At 32.8% G+C, this 20,802-nt stretch overlaps 1 protein-coding gene across 1 annotated transcript; it reads right to left on the reverse strand.

Moving 5' to 3' along the window:
• Nucleotides 1-5,737: 5,737 nt before the first annotated feature.
• LOC139514383 (uncharacterized) lies at nucleotides 5,738-15,780 on the reverse strand. The gene is made up of 6 exons (XM_071303545.1): nucleotides 15,563-15,780; nucleotides 14,519-14,608; nucleotides 13,043-13,287; nucleotides 11,071-11,218; nucleotides 7,629-7,814; nucleotides 5,738-5,880 (listed from the first exon to the last, which is right to left on the reverse strand). Exons 2-6 carry the CDS (start codon nucleotides 14,586-14,588, stop codon nucleotides 5,756-5,758), a joined length of 774 nt encoding a protein of 257 aa, XP_071159646.1. The 5' UTR covers nucleotides 14,589-14,608; nucleotides 15,563-15,780; the 3' UTR covers nucleotides 5,738-5,755.
• Nucleotides 15,781-20,802: the final 5,022 nt, after the last annotated feature.

Raw genomic sequence — 20,802 nt, forward strand, 5'->3', positions numbered from 1 at the left:
GTAACAGTACATATGTCCCTTTCCTGGGTTTTGTGAAGACTTATTCACTACTTTGCTATCGGTTTCGAGCTTTTTTGGTGTTTTGATGCTTCGCCTTTTTTTTTTACACCAGACATAAGTTCTGAAATGACTTATTATAAATGGTATGCGAGGCCTTGCATGTTTGATTTGTGTTTTTTCATGTACTTATATAACCCAAAACGATACTTCATTACTAGTATATGTGGGACTTGATTTTAAAATATGTGGCAGTTGATCAGTTCAGGACATGTATCGGAGATTCAAATAATATTAATTTTAATGTACATCAGTAAATATGATATGTAGCATTATACATTTCCCAACTAATTGGTATCGAGAGCTTGTAGCTGCTACTCAGACTTTTTATAACGTCACCAGTGTCTGAGTAGAAAGTTGATGAACCAGGGTTATGTCATATAACGTCTCGTCATGTTTACTAAAAAAAAAAGTTCATTGGAAAGCACCAAGACCTTCTCGATACATATTCCGTATCAACTTCACAAATGATACGCGATAGTTTTTTGAAGAATAGATTCTAGGTACTGACGTTGTTTATCATCTTAATAACGTGTCAAAGTATTCTTTTATTTGTCCTATTGAATAGACAATAACAATCAAAACCAAGGAGTAAACAAAGACTCGCAAAACCAAAGGACATTTACAGCAACAGTTATAAATAATAAATCAGAAACAAAACGAACTCCACTAAAAACCGGGAGTGAAATCAGGTGAACATTATTTTACTGTTTAATCTATGTGTTGGTGATATCTATTTGTCGTGGCTCGGTACTTATACATGCCATCATTGTGTTATTCTGCTATGATAATTTTTCTTGTCTTTAATCTTTGTTCACACATAGTTGTCAACATAGGGGAATTAAATGCGACTGTCATACAAGTGAGAGGTTTACCTATCTAACAACCAGGTTTAATTTACCATTCGCTACATCCCTGAACCAAGTGAGGAATATGATAGTTGTTATCCATTCATTTGATGTTTTTGAGCTTTATTTTTGCCATTTAATTAGGGTCTTTCCTCTTTGAATTTTCATCGGAGTTCAATATTTTTGTGAATTTACTTTTTTTTATACATTTTCTTCTTTAAGTTCTGGTACGTTATAAAATTGAAAAGTGCTTCGTACCAACCGTAGAGTAAACTAGGAGCCGTCATTAAACTTTTAAAGGATTTTTAAATAAAGCTTCATTCAGCAACTTGGTATGGATTTGCAATGGATATTCTAGTATCAATAGCAAACATAAGAGTGTATACTCGATTAACCTTTCAAACGATCTTTGCAAGTTACCAATGCACGAACGATTTGTAATGTATATTTATTTCCCTTGAAATTGCAAAAGCAAATAGAAATAAGGCACATTTAAAATCTATCTGATTTTCGTCTGTTATAATTTTTATTGATACAATTTCCAATGAATTGGTTGGAATTTTTTGTGTAGGCATTTTTGGAAACATGAAAAAGGTCATTTTAACATACAAAATTAGCCCTGATAATAATATATTCATTGTGAAATAATTCTAAAGATGTATTGTGCTGCACGAGATCAAAACATCCGACTATGCTTGAATTATAAAAATAATTTGCATTTAATGATACACCAAAAACAACACTAACAGATCAATTGCGTAACAGATCGGGAAACTTCTAATATATATATATATATATATATATATATATAAAGATCACTATAATAAATGTTCTTGTGTATAGAAATATATATAGATTACTAAAAAATCCAACATTTCCGGTATGAATAGTTTTAATTCACTAGTACTTTCATGTTTAAATAACAATCTTCAGGTGAAACTATACATGATTAACGTAACTATGTAACGGTAGGTATGTAACGTCATAGTTGTCGTTGAGTATATAAAGGGAGATAAATCGTATTACACTTAGTCTATATATAGACGCTCCATACTTCTATATATAGACTAAGTGTAATACGATTTATCTCCCTTTATATACTCAACGACAACTATGACGTTACATACCTACCGTTACATAGTTACGTTAATCATGTATAGTTTCACCTGAAGATTGTTATTTAAACATGAAAGTACTAGTGAATTAAAACTATTCATACCGGAAATGTTGGATTTTTTAGTAATCTATATATATATATATATATATATATATATATATATATATATATACAACTCGTCTAACCATCAACCCAACAATGTTAGATCTGTAAATTTGCTTTCGCAAATTTTTGGTTCTTCCCTCACCGGGATTCGAACCCATACTACTGTGATATCGTGACACCAAATCGCCTGCACTGCAGCCGTCCCGCTAGACCACACGACCACCTGGGCTCTCAAAAAAAGAGCTTTCGCTGGTCGTGTGTTACCTTTCCACGTCAGTTTTAATCTAGCGGCGTACTGCAGTACATGATATATAAGGCATGAAGATGTTATTGTTACAGATCAGCTAAATTATCTATAGTAAAGGATCCTACAAATTAATGTAAGATACAGTCACAGAAAATAATTATATTTATAAGTACGTCTGAGTCAGTGACAACCCTACAACAGATGTATCCATCGGATCGCCATCAATGATGGTGATACATGGCTGTGTACATAATGTATATACAACTCGTCTAAACATCAACCCAACAATGTTAGATCTGTAAATTTGCTTTCGCAAATTTTTGGTTCTTCCCTCGCCGGGATTCGAACCCATGCTACTGTGATATCGTGACACCAAATCGCCTGCACTGCAGCCGTCCCGCTAGACCACACGACCACCTGGGCTCTCAAAAAAAGAGCTTTCGCTGGCCGTGTGTTACCTTTCCACGTCAGTTTTATGCCTTATATATCATGTACTGCAGTACGCCGCTAGATTAAAACTGACGTGGAAAGGTAACACACGGCCAGCGAAAGCTCTTTTTTTGAGAGCCCAGGTGGTCGTGTGGTCTAGCGGGACGGCTGCAGTGCAGGCGATTTGGTGTCACGATATCACAGTAGCATGGGTTCGAATCCCGGCGATGGAAGAACCAAAAATTTGTGAAAGCAAATTTACAGATCTAACATTGTTGGGTTGATGTTTAGACGAGTTGTATATACATTATGTACACAGCCATGTATCACCATTATTGATGGCGATCCGATGGATACATCTGTTGTAGGGTTGTCACTGACTCAGACGTACTTATAAATATAATTATTTTCTGTGACTGTATCTTACATTAATTTGTAGAATCCTTTACTATAGATAATTTAGCTGATCTGTAACAATAACATCTTCATGCCTTATATATCATGTACTGCAGTACGCCGCTAGATTAAAACTGACGTGGAAAGGTAACACACGGCCAGCGAAAGCTCTTTTTTTGAGAGCCCAGGTGGTCGTGTGGTCTAGCGGGACGGCTGCAGTGCAGGCGATTTGGTGTCACGATATCACAGTAGCATGGGTTCGAATCCCGGCGAGGGAAGAACCAAAAATTTGCGAAAGCAAATTTACAGATCTAACATTGTTGGGTTGATGTTTAGACGAGTTGTATATACATTATGTACACAGCCATGTATCACCATCATTGATGGCGATCCGATGAATACATCTGTTGTAGGGTTATATATATATATACTGACCGGCTTTAGAAACTCAACACTAAATTATTCTTTTCAATTTTCATTTTTAATTATGCATTTTTTTGTAAACAAACTTATGAATAGAAAGTTCTGTTATTACTTAAATGTTTGAAAAAAAATGCAGTTCGAAAGTTGAATTGATTACGTCATTTTCGATATTCAAATATTGTGGTATACAAGGAAACCCTGGTTTTCCCCTTACCAATGAACGTGTCACCGTCAAAAGCAATGACTGCCTGTAACAAACGCCAAAATGATTGTCAGAAAGGTCAACCATTTCTGTTCGGCACGTTTTGGTTTCTGTTTTGCACCTTCTGATTTTGCCGTTGTTCCACCCATTACAATGTGTTTTGGCAATTATGCGGTTTAAACTTATAGGCTCTAAACGTTTTTCTGCAGTCGATTGTTTTCCAATTCAGTTAATGGAAAACATTTATGGCATTAATCTGTGCAAAATTTCATTCATCAATTTGGTTAGCAGTTGACGTTGCGGCCGTAGATCTGTCTCACAAATGACGTTGTCTAATCAAATTCTATTGACGTTGCATTGTCACTACATGTTGATCTAGTCTTTGGTGGTCTTCAACAAATCCAGTTTACCGATATCATTGTCGGAAGGACAGTAAGACGAGCTTCTGACGTCATTTTTTTGTGTTGCAGCACGTTCACGTTTTCCTGTTTGCAAAATTCTAATGAGTTGATTCAGCTTTTCATTCCTGAGTTTTAGCAACATGGAGATGCAACATTTTTTAAATGATTAAAGTGTGTCCAAGGATTGAACGAACTGTTTCACAAAGAAAAAAAAAAACGGAAAAAATCTTTTATTGGCTCGAAATTTCTCTTTCTGAAATTTCGTGCGATCTAAAAAATCTGGTATGTTCAATAACCACAGGTAAGTCAGATGTTTATTTTTCGAAAGGGAAAGACATATGATGAGCATCAATAGTAGTTGTATGAGGATCAAACATTATTTGGTGAAAAAAATTCTACAAAATGAGTGTTGCGTTTTTAAAGCCAGTCAGTATATATATATATATGTCACTAAAGCTAGGCAATATACTGTGATGGCACTGGAAAATCATGAACATTATTTTCTTTCGTCCTATCCAACTACTAGTATAATTTAAAATCCATCTTGTATTCCTCAGTATACTGTGATGGCATTTGGAAATCATGAACATTATTTTCTTTCGTCTTATATGAGTACTAGTATAACTTAAAATCCATCTTGTATTCCTCAATACTGTTTTTGCATTGGTTTTTGGTTATGCATATATATTTAGTTCCGAATTCATGTTTTGAACACTTTTTTCAAATCGTGATTATTTGTTTCTGACATTGTTTGTAATTAACAATATATAATAGATTCAAGATAACTGTTTTTAAAGTTACTTGCGACATTCCAAGAATGGTTTTACAAAATTTTATATGACCTTCGCAAAAAATTTACAATAAACGTTTTTTTTCTTCAAAATCCATAAATCAAAGTATATTTTTGTGTACATTTGTATTTCATTGCTTCATTGATCATTCAAGCCAAATCTTGGCACCTATACGAAATGAAATATCTATCATAATTCATATAACATGTACACAGAACAAACAAGTTTATAATATCTAACGATATGAAAACAATTTTTACCTGTTAAACATTCCATCTGTTGAAAAAGAGGGGCGAAAGATACCAGAGGGACAGTAAAAGTCATAAATCGAAAATAAACTGACAACGCCATTGCAAAAAAGATGTTTTGTTATGTAAAGATGTTGCACATGCCAGATGAAATAATTGCAAAACGTTTTGAACGTCGTAACTTACAGATCAAACGTCCAGAATGATCGATTGAGACGGAAATTATTCGTATAACGTCTTAAAGTTAAACCGGAAACAACTGAAATTCATCTTTTGTTACACAAGGCTATTGAAACACAGACATGTTCTATGAGGAATGAAAAGGCTTACGTTTTTTGTTAGTTCTGATATTTATTTCACTTGAATTAAATATAATTTTTTTTATTTTTTATATTAATTTTAATTTCTATTATAGGAGTTAAAACTGTATATTACACAAGATAAACAAAAAATGATAAAGAAAATTATCAACAAACAGAAAAAATAGTGATTCATTGCTTTTGGTGTACACCTGGTCTGCTGGTCTCCTGTGTTGATGGATATGGTGTATTTGTTGATTGGTAGTAAGACGGTGGTGATTGATGGTTCCAATAGCCTTGGTTTGAGAATCCCCCTTCTGAAAAAGATAATATTGCCGATAAATCTATAACATATTTCATATAACCGAATTTGATAATAATTTAACGCACAGTACATATTAAAGTTGTTTAGCATTACTAGATTTATATGTAGAAAATTGTTCATAATTAAGAATAATAACAAGAGTGCACACGCTTAAATGTCTCGCCTTCTTTACTAATCATCGATATTATGTTGATAGACCTAAAGCTTTATTACAACTGTCACATAAACTCAACATTAACCAAGAAAACGAAACATTGATCAATGAACCATGAAAATAAGGCCAAGGTCAGGTGAACCAAGCCAGACAGACATGTACAGCTAACAATTCTTCAATACAACACATATAGTTGACCTATTGCATATAAATTAAGAAAAACAGACCAAAACAGAAACACTCAACACTTAGCAATGGACCGTGAAAATGAGGTCAAGGTCAAATAAAACCTGCGTAACAGACATGTAGATCATAAAATATTTCCATACACCAAATATAGTTGACCTAATGCATAAAGTATTAGAAAAATAGACCAAAACTCAAAAACTTGACTTTGACCACTGAACCATAAAAATGAGGTCAAGGTCAGATGACACATGTCAGCTAGACATGTACACCTTACAATCATTCCATACACCAGATATAGTAGACCTATTGCATATGGTATAAGAAAAACAGACCAAAACACAAGAACTTAACTATAACCACTGAACCATGAAAATGAGGTCAAGGTCAGATGACACCTGCCAGTTGGACATGTACACCTTACACTCCTTCCATACACCGAATATACTAGACCTATTGCTTATATATAGTATCTGAGATATGGACTTGACAACCAAAACTTAACCTTGTTCACTGATCCATGAAATGAGGTCGAGGTCAAGTGAAAACTGTCTGACGGGCATGAGGACCTTGCAAGGTACGCACATACCAAATATAGTTATCCAATTACTTATAATAAGAGAGAATTTAACATTACACAATTTTTTAACTTTTTTTCAAGTAGTCACTGAACCATGAAAATGAGGTCAAGGACATTGGACATGTGACTGACAGAAAGTTCGTAACATGAGGCATCTTTATACAAAGTATGAAGCATCCAGGTCTTCTACCTTCTAAAATATAAAGCTTTTAAGAAGTTAGCTAACGCCGCCGCCGCCGCCAGATCACTCTCCCTATGTCGAGCTTTCTGCAACAAAAGTTGCAGACTCGACAAAAAAGGTACTTTAAACCAAAACGAAAATTCTATTGAAAGTAGAACTATGTATTTGTTATCAAATATAGATGTTAATTAATCATGGTTATAGATTCCGTTCAATGAAACATTTTATAGAAACATATAAAATTGGCAATGGTGTATCAAAATGGTCTTCAACAGCATAGATTTGAAATACATAGTCATAATTATCATACTCATTAAAGGTATAGGACGTACAATGCAGTACGTTAAACGAGATGTTCGTCTACACGAGATTCATTAGAAGTCTCGAATAAAACATGTTTTAAAAAGAAAATAGATTAAGAAAATCAAGAGCATTGAACATAAACAAATTATAAAAAGCAGGTTATACTATTTATTATAAGAGGTAGAAAACCTCAGTATTATAAATGATTGAAACACTTTAAAACATATATCAATACCAGTACTATCACCATTCCACAACGTTCAATCATTCTTCGATTTTTTTTTGCTTGAAAGCAACAAATTGAGAGAAATAAAAGTATTAAAAAAAAAATCTTACCGCCTAGCTGTTGAGCTCCTGATTGTGTTAAGATAGTGTTACCAGCTACACTCGGTGTGTTGTACACTACTCCTGCACTCTGTCGTCGTCGACGACAACAAATCACGATCACCATAGAAACTAATAATATAAGCACTGCAACTCCGCCAATTGTTCCACCAATAATCCACGTGATTGATTTATAATCTGAAAGACAAACGTATATTGAATCATCTTCATATTTTATCTATGTTACCTTATTTTTAGAATGTATCTCTGGTGTTTTGATTTTACTGTATTCAACTTATTTAATCTGAGTTAACACCTATACTTGTATTTGTTGTTGCTTACAATATATTGCATTTCGTTGGTATATAACATTTAATTTACTTGTCATTTGGTGAATGCTTTGTCGTGCTTCAAAAGTAAAATAAATAAATAAAAAAAATAACTCCAAGGAAAATTCAAATCGGTAAGCCCCTTTTCAAATGGCAAAATCAAAAGCTCAAACACTTGAACAAATGAAAAACATCTTTATATTCCTGACAGACGCATAATATTCCATTATATTGACAGCAATGTGTGAAGAAAACAAACAAGCATAATAGTTAAAAAGATATCTATTGTTCAGAACATTCAACATAGCGGATAGTTCATAAGTATAGTTAGACAGGAAGAAGGTGTATGACAGATTCAAAACGTAGCCCTGGCAAGCTGACGACCAAATCTGAAAGAATCTGTTCAGAAGTAAATGAGACAAACAAGTGTTACGGAAGTATATGTACGACGAACGGATGAACAGCCGGACAGACAAAAGTGAATGTAATATAGCCCCTACTCCTAGAGAGTGGGTACGATAACGCTGTTCAAGGTTTCAATGAACACATTCGACATAAAAGCATTAAGAATCGTACTAACTAAAACCACCTGTTATGCATGATCCTCGGATTTCAATAATTAGATATTGTTATTACTTAAAAAAATTACGACATTGATAATAAAAAACCTTTACAGAGTGTAATAACTAAAACATTACTTTTCTTACATGTATAATCTCCTCTGCATGATATAATAAAAAGTTGTGTTATGGTTAAAACCCATTTTTTTGTCCATTAATCTTATTCATGAATTTTGCAAGTTTAGGCATGTTCTTTCATTATTTTTTGGGCCTTATAGAAATATCAATAAAATGTAAAATTATACTGTTTATTTTAAATCGTTTTTTGGAGTGAACATCCCAAAGCTCAATTTTTTTTCGTCGATGACTTTCTTTACAAATTTATATATATTAAAGAAAAAAAATAAGGTTATGGGGTATCCATCATCAATCAGTACATGCACATCAATATAATACACAAAAGTTAAGATTGACGGTACAATTTATTTTGCAAACTAATCACTTTGAGCTTGCTCCCAGCAACGGCGGACATTTTTTGATACTATAATTATTTTTAAAGAACAAGCGTTTTGTTTATCGTTTTTATATAGAGGTAAGTGCTTTTCCTGTACTCATGTTATTGTTTATACATCTTAGTTTAAACATATTTTTTTACAGTGGATTGGGAAACAAGTGTTGCACCTTATATTAATCCGTTTCAACTTTAATTTGCGGGTGCGAGTGCTTCCTTGTAGCGGCATTATCCTGCTCTTTTTCGAAATATACAAGGGTGTCTTCAACGTGCAAGAGATATGGCTCTCTCTCTTAATACGGGTCAGCCATTTATCGTCCCCTTCCGACGGACTATCATCGTTTCCTCAAGACCATACTCGCAAATGGTGTCAAGGGAGAGCCAAAAATTCAGTCCCTGAAATTTTCATTTCGGAACGGGAATCGAAACAGGAACCTTTGTGTTAGTAGTCCGATTCACTATCAACTAAATCACGGCTCTCTTTATATATCTTGTGCACAAGTTATCATTTGTTCAAAGAATAATTTGTACTGAAACATTGCACACAACATAATTTGTATTTTGACTTTGTACACATTACAGTTTGAACAAAATTTGATAAAACTCACTTATAACTTGTACAATAATTCTTAATATGATTTTTTTTTTATAAAAAGGCAATTAAATACATACACACAGAACTTTTATTCAATGACCATACAATAAACCTTATTTACAAAATACAGAAACTCCCAGATGGAGACAGGAAATGTAATTGATGCATTATGTATGTATATTACTGTTCCAAGTCACTGGTTCATGTAGCGAAAGTTGAAGCTCAGAAACCGCTGCTGCGAATAAAGATGCATAAAATAGAAGATGTGTCTTAAACAGCTTTAATTTAATTGCTCGATAAATATCCTGTTTTAATTCATACAACTGTTCCAATGCGGTTCCCAAATTCACAAAAACTATAATTATACCAACGATATTTCTAGGATCGGGGTACGATCATACGTGGAACTGTTGCTAATTACATCGGTTCGTTTTCTTGGTTAAAAATTCGGCTTGGATCTCTTCGCCTGACAACGCACGCTTCCTGGTACGTATGCTTGGTGTTCCAACGTCACTGTCATTATTATCAAACGGCAAAATCGAAAGCTCAAACACATCAAACGAATGGAAAACAACTGTCATATGCTTGACTTGTTACAGGCATTACTTATGATGAAAATGGTTGATTGAACCAGGTTTAATAGCTATATGAACATCTAACTTTTATTACAAGACAAAGAATACAAAAATACCCTAAGCACAATAACACAATGACTGGATTGACTGATCGAGGGTTGTGATTAAAAGAAAACCTACTGAAAGTAATGTACTACTACAATGAACAGTGTACCCAACCGAAATAAATGCATCATAGATACCAGGATTGAAATTGAGTATTTGCGCCAAACGCACGTTTCGTCTACAAAAGATTCATCAGGGATGCTCGAATCAACTAAGTTAAAAAGGCCAAATGAAGTACGAAGTTGCAGAGCTTGAACCAAATGTCATAATTTTTTTACAAAATACAACTAAGTTGTTGCCTTTTGTTATTTGGATATTGATTCAGTTCTTGACAATAAAGACCGCTTGTGGATGGTGATGTTGACTCCAAGATACAAAGTAAAATGGAACAGAAATGATTGTTATATAAGAGTTGGAGCGCTGATAACTCTCGTGTTGATAGTTTGATAAGGGTTCTTTCTAAACATGCTTAAAGTAGTAAATGAACTCATCATAGATACCAGGACTAAATTTTGTATATACGCAAGACGCGCGTTTCGTCTACAAAAGACTCATCAGTGACGCTTGAATCCAAAAAATTTAAAAAGGCCAAATAAAGTACGAAGTTAAAGAGCATTGAGGACCAAAATTCCTAAAAGTGTTGTCAAATACAGCTAAGGTAATCTATGCCTGAGGTAGAAAAGCCTTAGTATTTCAAAGTAAATTCAACCATTGATGTTCTGGATCATACATTGCAGTTACGTAAATATATTATTCTGACACTTTTTTCTTAAACTTACAGTTGTATGTCATATGTGCACTGACTTGCAGTGTTATTTTCCCCTGAAGGTAAATTGAAGAGGACGTCTTTAGTTTAACATCAACATACTTATTACCCTCCGAACACCATTGTTCTGTTGCAGAAGACATGCTGTGTTTACTGTATGTCTAAAAAAATAAAAAAAATATTCTTAGAATTAAAATTAAATGCAAAGGAAGCGTAACATAGCGTTGTCATTTTGAAAAGGCAGTGGCTATTCTTCCGGCTAGCCGGACAAATAGTCAAAAATGTCTATTCATCCGGTAAGCCGGACAAATAGCATTTTTAGTGTTTTTCGCTATTTGTCCGGCCAAAAATATAATGATGAAGATAAAGCATCGTGTTTTGAAGGTTTTAAATAAAACACTAGTTGTTTTAGAATAATTATATTGTCTAACATCGTTTTATGAAAAATAACTCATTCTAATAAAAAAACAAAAAAAAAACTATACATTTGATTCAGATTTTTTTTTAATTCTAATATTCTAAAGGAATTTGGATAGGAAAGGGGGGGATGATTCTCTCTTTTGTATTTCTGCCTATGAATTTCACGTAAGGTAAATAGTCGGGCCAATCATTATTGGCTTTATCTATGATTCCAAAAGATTCTGAATTTATTGTTTCTGTGAAGTTTGGTTAAAGTAAGGCATGATTATGCACGATTCTTCATTTAAATTGTTCGGCGATTTTTAATTCGTAGGAAATCAGAGAAAAGGACTGGCACGTGTAACCTGTCCCCAAAAGTAGGATTGTGTTTTCGATAAGATTGTTTTGGAAAAAAAATGTGTATTAGAAAAAAGGGGGGGGGGGGGGGTACCTCAACCCTGGTGTCTTATTCCCAGTCAAGGCATATCAGTATGTTCATATATCTCCGTTGTAGTATAACTTGAAAATAATGCATCCAAGCAAGTTTGATATAGTATTTTTTCCGAATGCGTTTTGTCTCCATAAGCATGATAAGGTAAATGGGGTTAAATCATCAATTTCACTTTGATTTCATGCTTATTCCTCACAGATAACATGCACACGCGATTGTTCTGGAATCACTCATATATACATTTGTTTAAAGCAATCACATTCTCTCAGGTTTTCTCTATGACACCTTTAAATATAAATCACGATCTCCAATTCTCAAAACGTCCATTGCATACGCGCGTGTGTTATCCGACACCTCATCCGGGACAATTTCCGCGTCACATGACACTTGTATTGATATTGAAGATTTGCGCATCCGCAGACGGGATGGCTGGACGAATAGAGATTTTTAATTATTCGTCCGGCTAGCCAGACGAATAGACACTCCGTTTTGAAAACGTGACGTGGTTTTATTTGCCAGGATATACACTTACTATAAATACTGTTTAACCTGTTGCCTAAACAATCTTTAAACAATTAAAGTCTATGCGATATTTACTTCCATAATTATTGTTTTCAAGTGCCATTTAGACATTTAGATAAACAAAGAGAAGCAGGATAAGCATAGATAAAATTGAGAATGGAAATGGGGAATGTGCCAAAGAGACAACAACCCGATCATAGAGCAGACAACAGCAGAAGGTCACCAACAGGTCTTCAATGCAACGAGAAATTCTCGCACCCGGAAGCGTCCTTCAGCTGGCCCCTAAACAAATATATACTGGTTCAGTGATAATGAAGACCATACTAAACTACAAATTGAACACAAGAAACTAAAAGTTAAAATGATACAAGACTAACAAAGGCCAGAGGCTCCTGACTTGGGACAGGCGCAAAAATGCGGCGGGGTTAAACATGTTTGTGAGATCTCAACCCTCCCCCTATACCTCTAGCCATAGAATGTCTTGCAGGACCACAAATAGAATACCATGTATCTGTGTTCCTAATTAATGAATATGCAACTTAATAGTTTAAGTTTTTGTTCCTGTTCAGTACGTAAACCATTGCGAAAACAATATTTTATTCATTCTACTTACTTTTTCAAGATAGTCATCTAAAACGTCATCTCCCATATAATACGTCAACTCTACTTCTGATCCAGCATCGGTAATATTCCAATTGGATGCTCGAAGACACACTTTATATTCATTCAATACGTTATCAGTGTCATATCCATGGAAAGTAATTTGACAAGGTGAATATATTTCTTCCCCATTCCATGTGATTTCATATGAGTGGTCATTATTTACATAATATATAGACCAACAATCTGAAAATGTCACTGCAACGAAAAGTAATTGAGATTAAATTATATCTTGATTCTTCGTAAAACGTCGCAAGTCACGACTAAGTATATTCAGAAACACAGACGATTTCATAGAACAAACATGTCTTTGAAATACTCTTATTTTTCACAGACCAAAATCCTACAATTTATTACCAATTTTTACGTAGAATTAATAAAATTCAATAACATTAGCGCTATAATTATTCATTACTGATGTAAACAGCGATGTCAATTTATGCTTCCAATTCAACGTGATTTTTTTGTGTTAATTGGACATCCATAACTAAAATGAAAGATTCTAATTGCATGTAACTATTCCCAGCGGTATAGTCTACGTGGTAATATAAACGCACGACACCGATTCAATGCACACGACTATCGTGTTATTGGACAAATTTACCAGGCAAGGTTGAAAATCAACACACTTTCTACGCCTAATGAATTAAACAATGTTTTTGCGTCAATAGAAAGACAAAAAAAAAACCATATACAATTAACAGAGCATCATGTGGTAGTTTTAGAACAGTTACATAATATTTTAAAAATTATGTATGTATATGTTGTCTACAACATGACAAAAACGGAAAAGTGCCAAAGTGACTAATCAAAAACATAAAGTCGAAGAAAAACAGACAACACTATAAAAACAAACGATGAACATTATGGTAAAATGAAGCAAACTAAAGATTGGCCAAACTAAACCCCACGATAAAAAAAAATCCTGAAGATTTACTGGGTTGCACCGGGGGTGAAGCAAGTCTTGTTTAAGCAAATATCATACAGATAACCTTTTCATTGTAGTTCAACCTGTTTGCAGGAATTAATATAAAACTAAAATTAGAACATTGTTGTACTATTTAGTGATAGGCATAGTTTATCGATAATGTTTTAGTTACTTTTGCTAAAACATCCCTTAGTCTTTATTTTCTATGTTGTGTTTTGTGTACTATTATTTGTCGGTTTGTCATTTTCTGTTTTAAACATGGTATTTTCAATTTATTTTCGATTTATGAGTTTGACTTTCCCTCTTGTATCTTTCGTCCCTCTTTCATAGGATCTATTATGTAAGGTGTGTCTTTAGTATCAATACACGAAATAAATGTAGTAGATGTTCACCATGACTAGTTACTGACTCCTCATAAATGGAATTTTCTGACGAGTATGAGTCGTTATTTGATTTAATAAACATTTGATACATTGACAAATAGCTTTTTCGCATACATACATGATTGTTTCCATGCTACAGTTGCGTGAATAATGGTAAATAATAATACGATACAACCTCCTTTTGTCATTTTTTCTTTCTAAAACCAATCTAAAAAAAAAGCCGGTGCCGTAAAATCGAAATAATGAAGACATTTAGTTTTGCTACGTTAGAATTTATGTGTATTAAATATGTTTAATACACAAATACCACAGTCCAAGTCAAATAAAAAAATCGGAAGTCGATTAAACATGAAAAATTCAAACGCTTGACTATATGAAACAACGAAACGACTGCAAAACAACTGTCAAGAAATGACAATTATCATATTCGATAACTCTATTGGTTGATTATTGTTGGTAAATGACCTGTGTCTAATATTTCATGCATATTTAGAATGAGGATACATTGATTATCAAACTAATACATGTTGTGCAAAATGGAACGAACGGGGTGAAGGACTAAATATTTGGCTGCCATTGGGAATTACAATACTATTATGCTGGATACCGGCCAAAAATTTGACTTGGAACAAATCACGTATCGACCCTTAATGGGTTGGTTTAGGAGTGTACGGAACCGTTAAGACAGCTACGGAAACAAAATCTATAGAAAAAGTTCCATGGAGATCATAAAGAGGGTCTCATTAAAATGGCTTTCAATGTCGATTATGTGTGCTTAGTAGTATGTTCATGATTATGGGATACTATGTTATATTTTGAATCAAACCGGATGTAAAATGAAACAAAATGAATTGATATTTTTAACAAGGAAATCATTTATTGTATTCGGTTAATTCGTTTAATGTGACTGTATGGCAGCCATTTAATCCTATTCTAGTCTACTATTACAATAGTTGATTTACCATAGATGTAATGGCGTTATCTGGTACAGCCAAATATAATTTACATATTTATGTATAAAATGTTTAATTTTCCCTAGGTTATTTTACTCAAAACAGCTGAATTGAAAAGTACATGAAAATAATATCTCATTAATTTCGTATATTAGAAAATGAAACAAGAAGCATATTAAATGTATTATAGTATAAAGTATAAAACCTACCTCTATAAAGGTACAACACCCTTAACGGAAACGAACCACCCGTTTTGCTTACAAATTTTAATCCGGGTAACTAAAATGGGTTTATTTATTCTATATATATCAATAACGTCACCGAATGTAATGAAGTTGCAATGTTAATACTTTTACATCTAATCAAGTTGATAACAAATACGTTTATCGTGTTACCTTGCTATGTACATGTATCAGCGTGATTTTAATGTATTAAATACATGCAGATAAGATATACCATATTAGTGTAAAACATGTGACAGACCACATTTATTACGCTATCACATAACCAAATACGTCACAAACATGATACATCACATTTTTTTTGTTTGTTTTTTAATTGATTAGCAGTAAGTCAAAGTGTCTAAAAAAATGCAATTCTTTCTTGATTTTTGTCAATTTTCTTTTAGATTGTTACAGTGTAGATTGTGTGGCTTGTCTGTTTTAAAAAGTAAAACTGTAAAATTCATAAATATTGAATTGGTCGTACCAAAAATAGTGATTCCATAATTATCTGCATGTTAAATGACCATTCTGGAAAAGAAATTGGAACATACATATAACACCTTTCGTATTTTGATATGACTGTTTTCAGCTTAACTTCATTTCACCATTAGAGCATAATTTACGCTACAAATTGTTACTTCATATTATTTTTTTATATAGAAGGTCTAGTTTATGGAATAAATTGATTTTGAATATGTGTCATCTATAAGGTAATTATGACGTAAATAGTACTGGTCATTTACCTGTTATAGGACATGATATTACAAATTAAAGACCGTTTTGAAACTTTTATCCTCAGCTTATTTATGCAAATAAAATGACTTTATCGCATTCAACTATAAGTGCTGACTATGAAAAAAGTACTACAAAATATCAATTTCTCTTCTTTTATGAATATGCACCTTTTTATATCAATGAACCTATTTCCAATATGAGAAACAGTGTACAAAAATTCAATATCCTACTGATCATTCTTCTTTTGGTACCTCATTTGGTAACATATCAGCAGGTGACAGATATATAGCTTGCATTTCTCATTACAAAAAGTAGCATTTTCAAACATTAAACTGTTCTGATACTTTAACACATTTGCATTATATGGCCAACATGCTTCATTTGTACTTTCTGTCTACAAATGTTGCACTATTGTGTATCATATGTGTCTCTGCTGTTATTGATCAAGATATGAGTGGTAATGGTTACTGGAGCAGCACAGTGATAGTAATTGGGATTTTGTGATAGGTAGACATTAAAACAGCAAAGCCATATCGTTTAAGGTACCACAACAGTTTAATTGTTTAATAGGAACTCTTTATGTTAATAATGATGGAGCTTTGTCAAAGAAAAGGATATGCAATTTAAAACCCGACTGTCGTCTTTCCTTTTTTTCTCCATTCGACAGAAGTTTGTTGTATATTAATTTGTTTTCTTTGTTGTATATATGTTGGAAGATTGTATGCAGATGTAATCAAGGCATTACATATACAATCACTGACTTGTCTTAATTAAGTTGAAATGTACGACAACGGGAGAGTGTATAAACATGTTTGAAATAAAAATTGCATAACGGTCAACCAAATCGTGATGTCAACCTTAAAAAAGTATAGAAGTGATATACCATAATACACAATTCTGGATTAAAATGATCTTCCCCGTAGAAATAAGCATGTCCTTATCTATGCATGGTACCTGCTAACCCCATTAATTAAATCAACAAGTAAAAATGGAAGTCTGTTAACAAACAAGAAAGCAGTTTTTATAAAAAGAAAATTTAAACATTGGACTTTCACATAATATTTATTTCAGCGTTAATCAATCTTTTTTAACTGGTCAAGGTGGTATCCTGTACTTTTATTTTCTCACTTTAAATACTTTGCCAGCCGTAGAAGCTAAAATATTCACTATACATTTTATGTAACTCCTTTCTCAAAATATCCACTAATAAAACTAAAACTACTGTGCCTTTCTTGATCGCGTTATTCGGACGATACATCATATTACTATTGCCCCTTCTATGGATAAAAGATTTCATCTTCCTTTAAACCATCGACACATTGTTCTATAGGGAAAGCGGAGAGTGTTTTAATGAGACAGTACTTTAAACACAGGACTTCAGGAAAGTTTGGAGAGCCAAACACTTTGCTGAAGTCGGCAACGACTGATATAGCGTTATTTTATTGTGACGTTATATTTTATTCTTTTTCCCGGAAAATTACGTATTCCTAAATCTGCCATAGATTTGGCGAAAACAAAAATCTGCCATAGATTTGATTTGTTTGGCGTTTGAAACGTTATATTTGCCATACATTAGTAATCTGCCATAGATTTGGAACCCGCCATAGATTTGAGTCCTACATATATTTGCGAATATTCATACATTGTATAATATTCTGGTACAGTAGATAGTTTTGCGGTTATATATATTACAATATTCATTCTTTTCATTTGATTTTTCCTGGTTGGATTTCATACAACTTCAAATATACATCAAATAAAAAATGATAAATTTATTTATAGCTCTCAGATGTGGATACTAACAAAATCCAAAGATCTTTTAAAGTACATATAATCTAAGACTCTTTCATCTTGCAATAGTATTAAAAAAAATAACTTTTCTTCACGTTACACAAATATTCTCCATTTCAAACTAAAAGACATATTGAAACAATAGGTCCTGTTTTATTTTATAAAAAACAATGATCGAAGTAGATAGAAGAATCATGTAGGTAGAGATAAATCCTTCTTTGTAAGAAACAATGATTTTTGCAAAATATTATCGGACGCTTACATTATCAAGATGCTTGATTTCTTGATTGACAACATATGTATTGCGTTTGGAGGAACCAACTGGTTCACTCTTCTGCCCGACTTGTTGTTTTATTCGTATGAGGCTGACTTTATACAAGAACTTTCTAGGAAGAGGAACAGAAGTTAGTAGTATGCAAAAAGTAAAATCACAAAAATACTGAACTCCGAGGAAAATTCAATTGGAAAGTTCCTAATCACATGGCAAAATCAAATGATAAAACACATCAAACGAATGGACAACAACTCTCATATTTTACATTCCACTACATAAATGATGTTCTCTCACTACATAATTCCATATTTTGTGACTATGTTGAACGCATCCATATCATCGAACTTGAGATAGTTAAGAAAGAGGAGTATTCTACAATTGTGTTTCAAAACTGAATTAAACAAATGTAAAAGGAAGCTTAATTAACTTAACGCGGATTTGTTTTTTTTTCTATCGATTTATGAGTTTACTACTGTTAAACTTTATTAAACCTTTATTTAAGTCTGTTTTTCAATCATATTGATCGAACTTGCCACAATACAATATTTCTGGTCGGGATTTTGTTTTCAGAACAATTCTTCAAACGCGTTTTAGTAACCCTACAATCGCCAATGGCAGTCAGCTGGGTTTAAGAATATCAGTTGTTCGACCTGCTAGCCAAATGCGTTTTGTTTAAAAATACTATTTTACTTTTTTGGACTTTCGGAAAAGGTGTTTGTGCTATGTTTAGAAACATCTAAAAAAAAAAGTAAAATCACAAAAATACTGAACTGTGAGGAAAGTTGTAGCTGAAACGCATCTAACGAATAGAAAACAACTGTCATATTCCTGACTTGGTACGAAGAAATTTGTTTTGAATGCGCACGTATAAAAATTGGGTTTTTTATTCAACGGAATCATAGGTTTGAACGTTGTTTTCAATTTAGACTTGTTCATATTTTTTTTTCGTTGTGGTTTGCATTATATTGGACTTCAAATTTAAATGATCCGATCATCTTATTTCGACTCTTAAAAATTCAAGAGTCTATCCTAAATTGAGGTAAATAATATGGCCTTCCAAATACCGTTTAAATTCCGAACAGCACTGAAGAGACACAAATTGTCGAAATCCAGATAAAATCGAAAAGTTTGTGTTGCCAAAATTGAACTCATGAGTCAGAATAATCATTGCTTTTTAATTCTTGATATTATGTTACAAATATATTGTGATACTTGATAACAAAAAAACTTAGTTCTGGTTAAACTGAATCAAATATTTGATGTAAAAAATATTTGACTTATATAGTCATTAATGAATAAAAAGGGTGAACATAGAAGTTTTTCTTATTATTTAAATTGCATTTATAGGAAAGCCATGCTTGATCTTTGCCATTTTATGTTGCGCCAATTCAGAAATAAAATTTCTTGTATGAAATAGAAGACATGACAATAGCTCTAAACTTGACTAACAATTGGCAACAATAGATTAGTTAACATGTGACAAAAAAAATGGACTCCCTATTTGCCAAAAGCATGTCATAATTGACATGATCAATGAAAATTAGTCCTTTTACCCCTTCAACGATTGCGCCAGATTAGAAATGATTCAATATCTTAGTAAATGAGTGTATATACATTACCATGCTTTAAATGGAACATTGCAGCAAAAGATGATTACACTTGATTATATCTGAATATAAATGACAGTTTACACAAAACTTGACTATTTTTTAAATTATTTTTGCAGTGTTTGCAGCATTGGACCATAGAATACTTTTTGTATAATAATAACTTTTACTTACTGTTGATATTGGATATAAGACAAGTTTTGATTCTTATATTTTCATTTCTGCTGCTTCTGCCAAATACTCAATCATTTAATCAGTCGTTTTTCGTAAATCTTTTCCATAGACTGTTAAATATATTCATATGAAAAGCATTCTTTTCCTTTTTTTCTGTGTCTCTGTTTTTAATATTGATGTTGGTCTCTGCTGATTGTTACGTTTCGTCATGCGGTTTTCGCTTCTTACAATAGTTAGACCTTTTGCTATTACCTTCTACGAAGCCAACATTAACACAAGTATGCATTGTTTCTAAGCTATGAATAGATGTGTTTTTGGAAATACCGATTACCTCGTAGATCCCACCTTTGATTATCGAGTTCCATTTTTTAAATTATTTATCGACTGAATGAGAAACTTACCATGCACTATTCATTTTCATGTTAGCTTTTGTACATGATTAAATAGAATAGACGGGTGGTAGATGAGAGTAGGATGAAAATTATATATGATGAGATATAAAGATGATTCCAAAAGAGCATAATTAAATGTATTTTCATGATAAGAAAGAAACAAAACCTGTAGATTAATAACATTAGTTAACATAAGAAATACATTCTATTTTCAATGATTTTATGACAATATTTGTACAGCAACCTATCCTG

The sequence above is a fragment of the Mytilus edulis genome, chromosome 1, assembly GCF_963676685.1.
Source record: "Mytilus edulis chromosome 1, xbMytEdul2.2, whole genome shotgun sequence".
Lineage (NCBI taxonomy): Eukaryota > Metazoa > Mollusca > Bivalvia > Mytilida > Mytilidae > Mytilus > Mytilus edulis.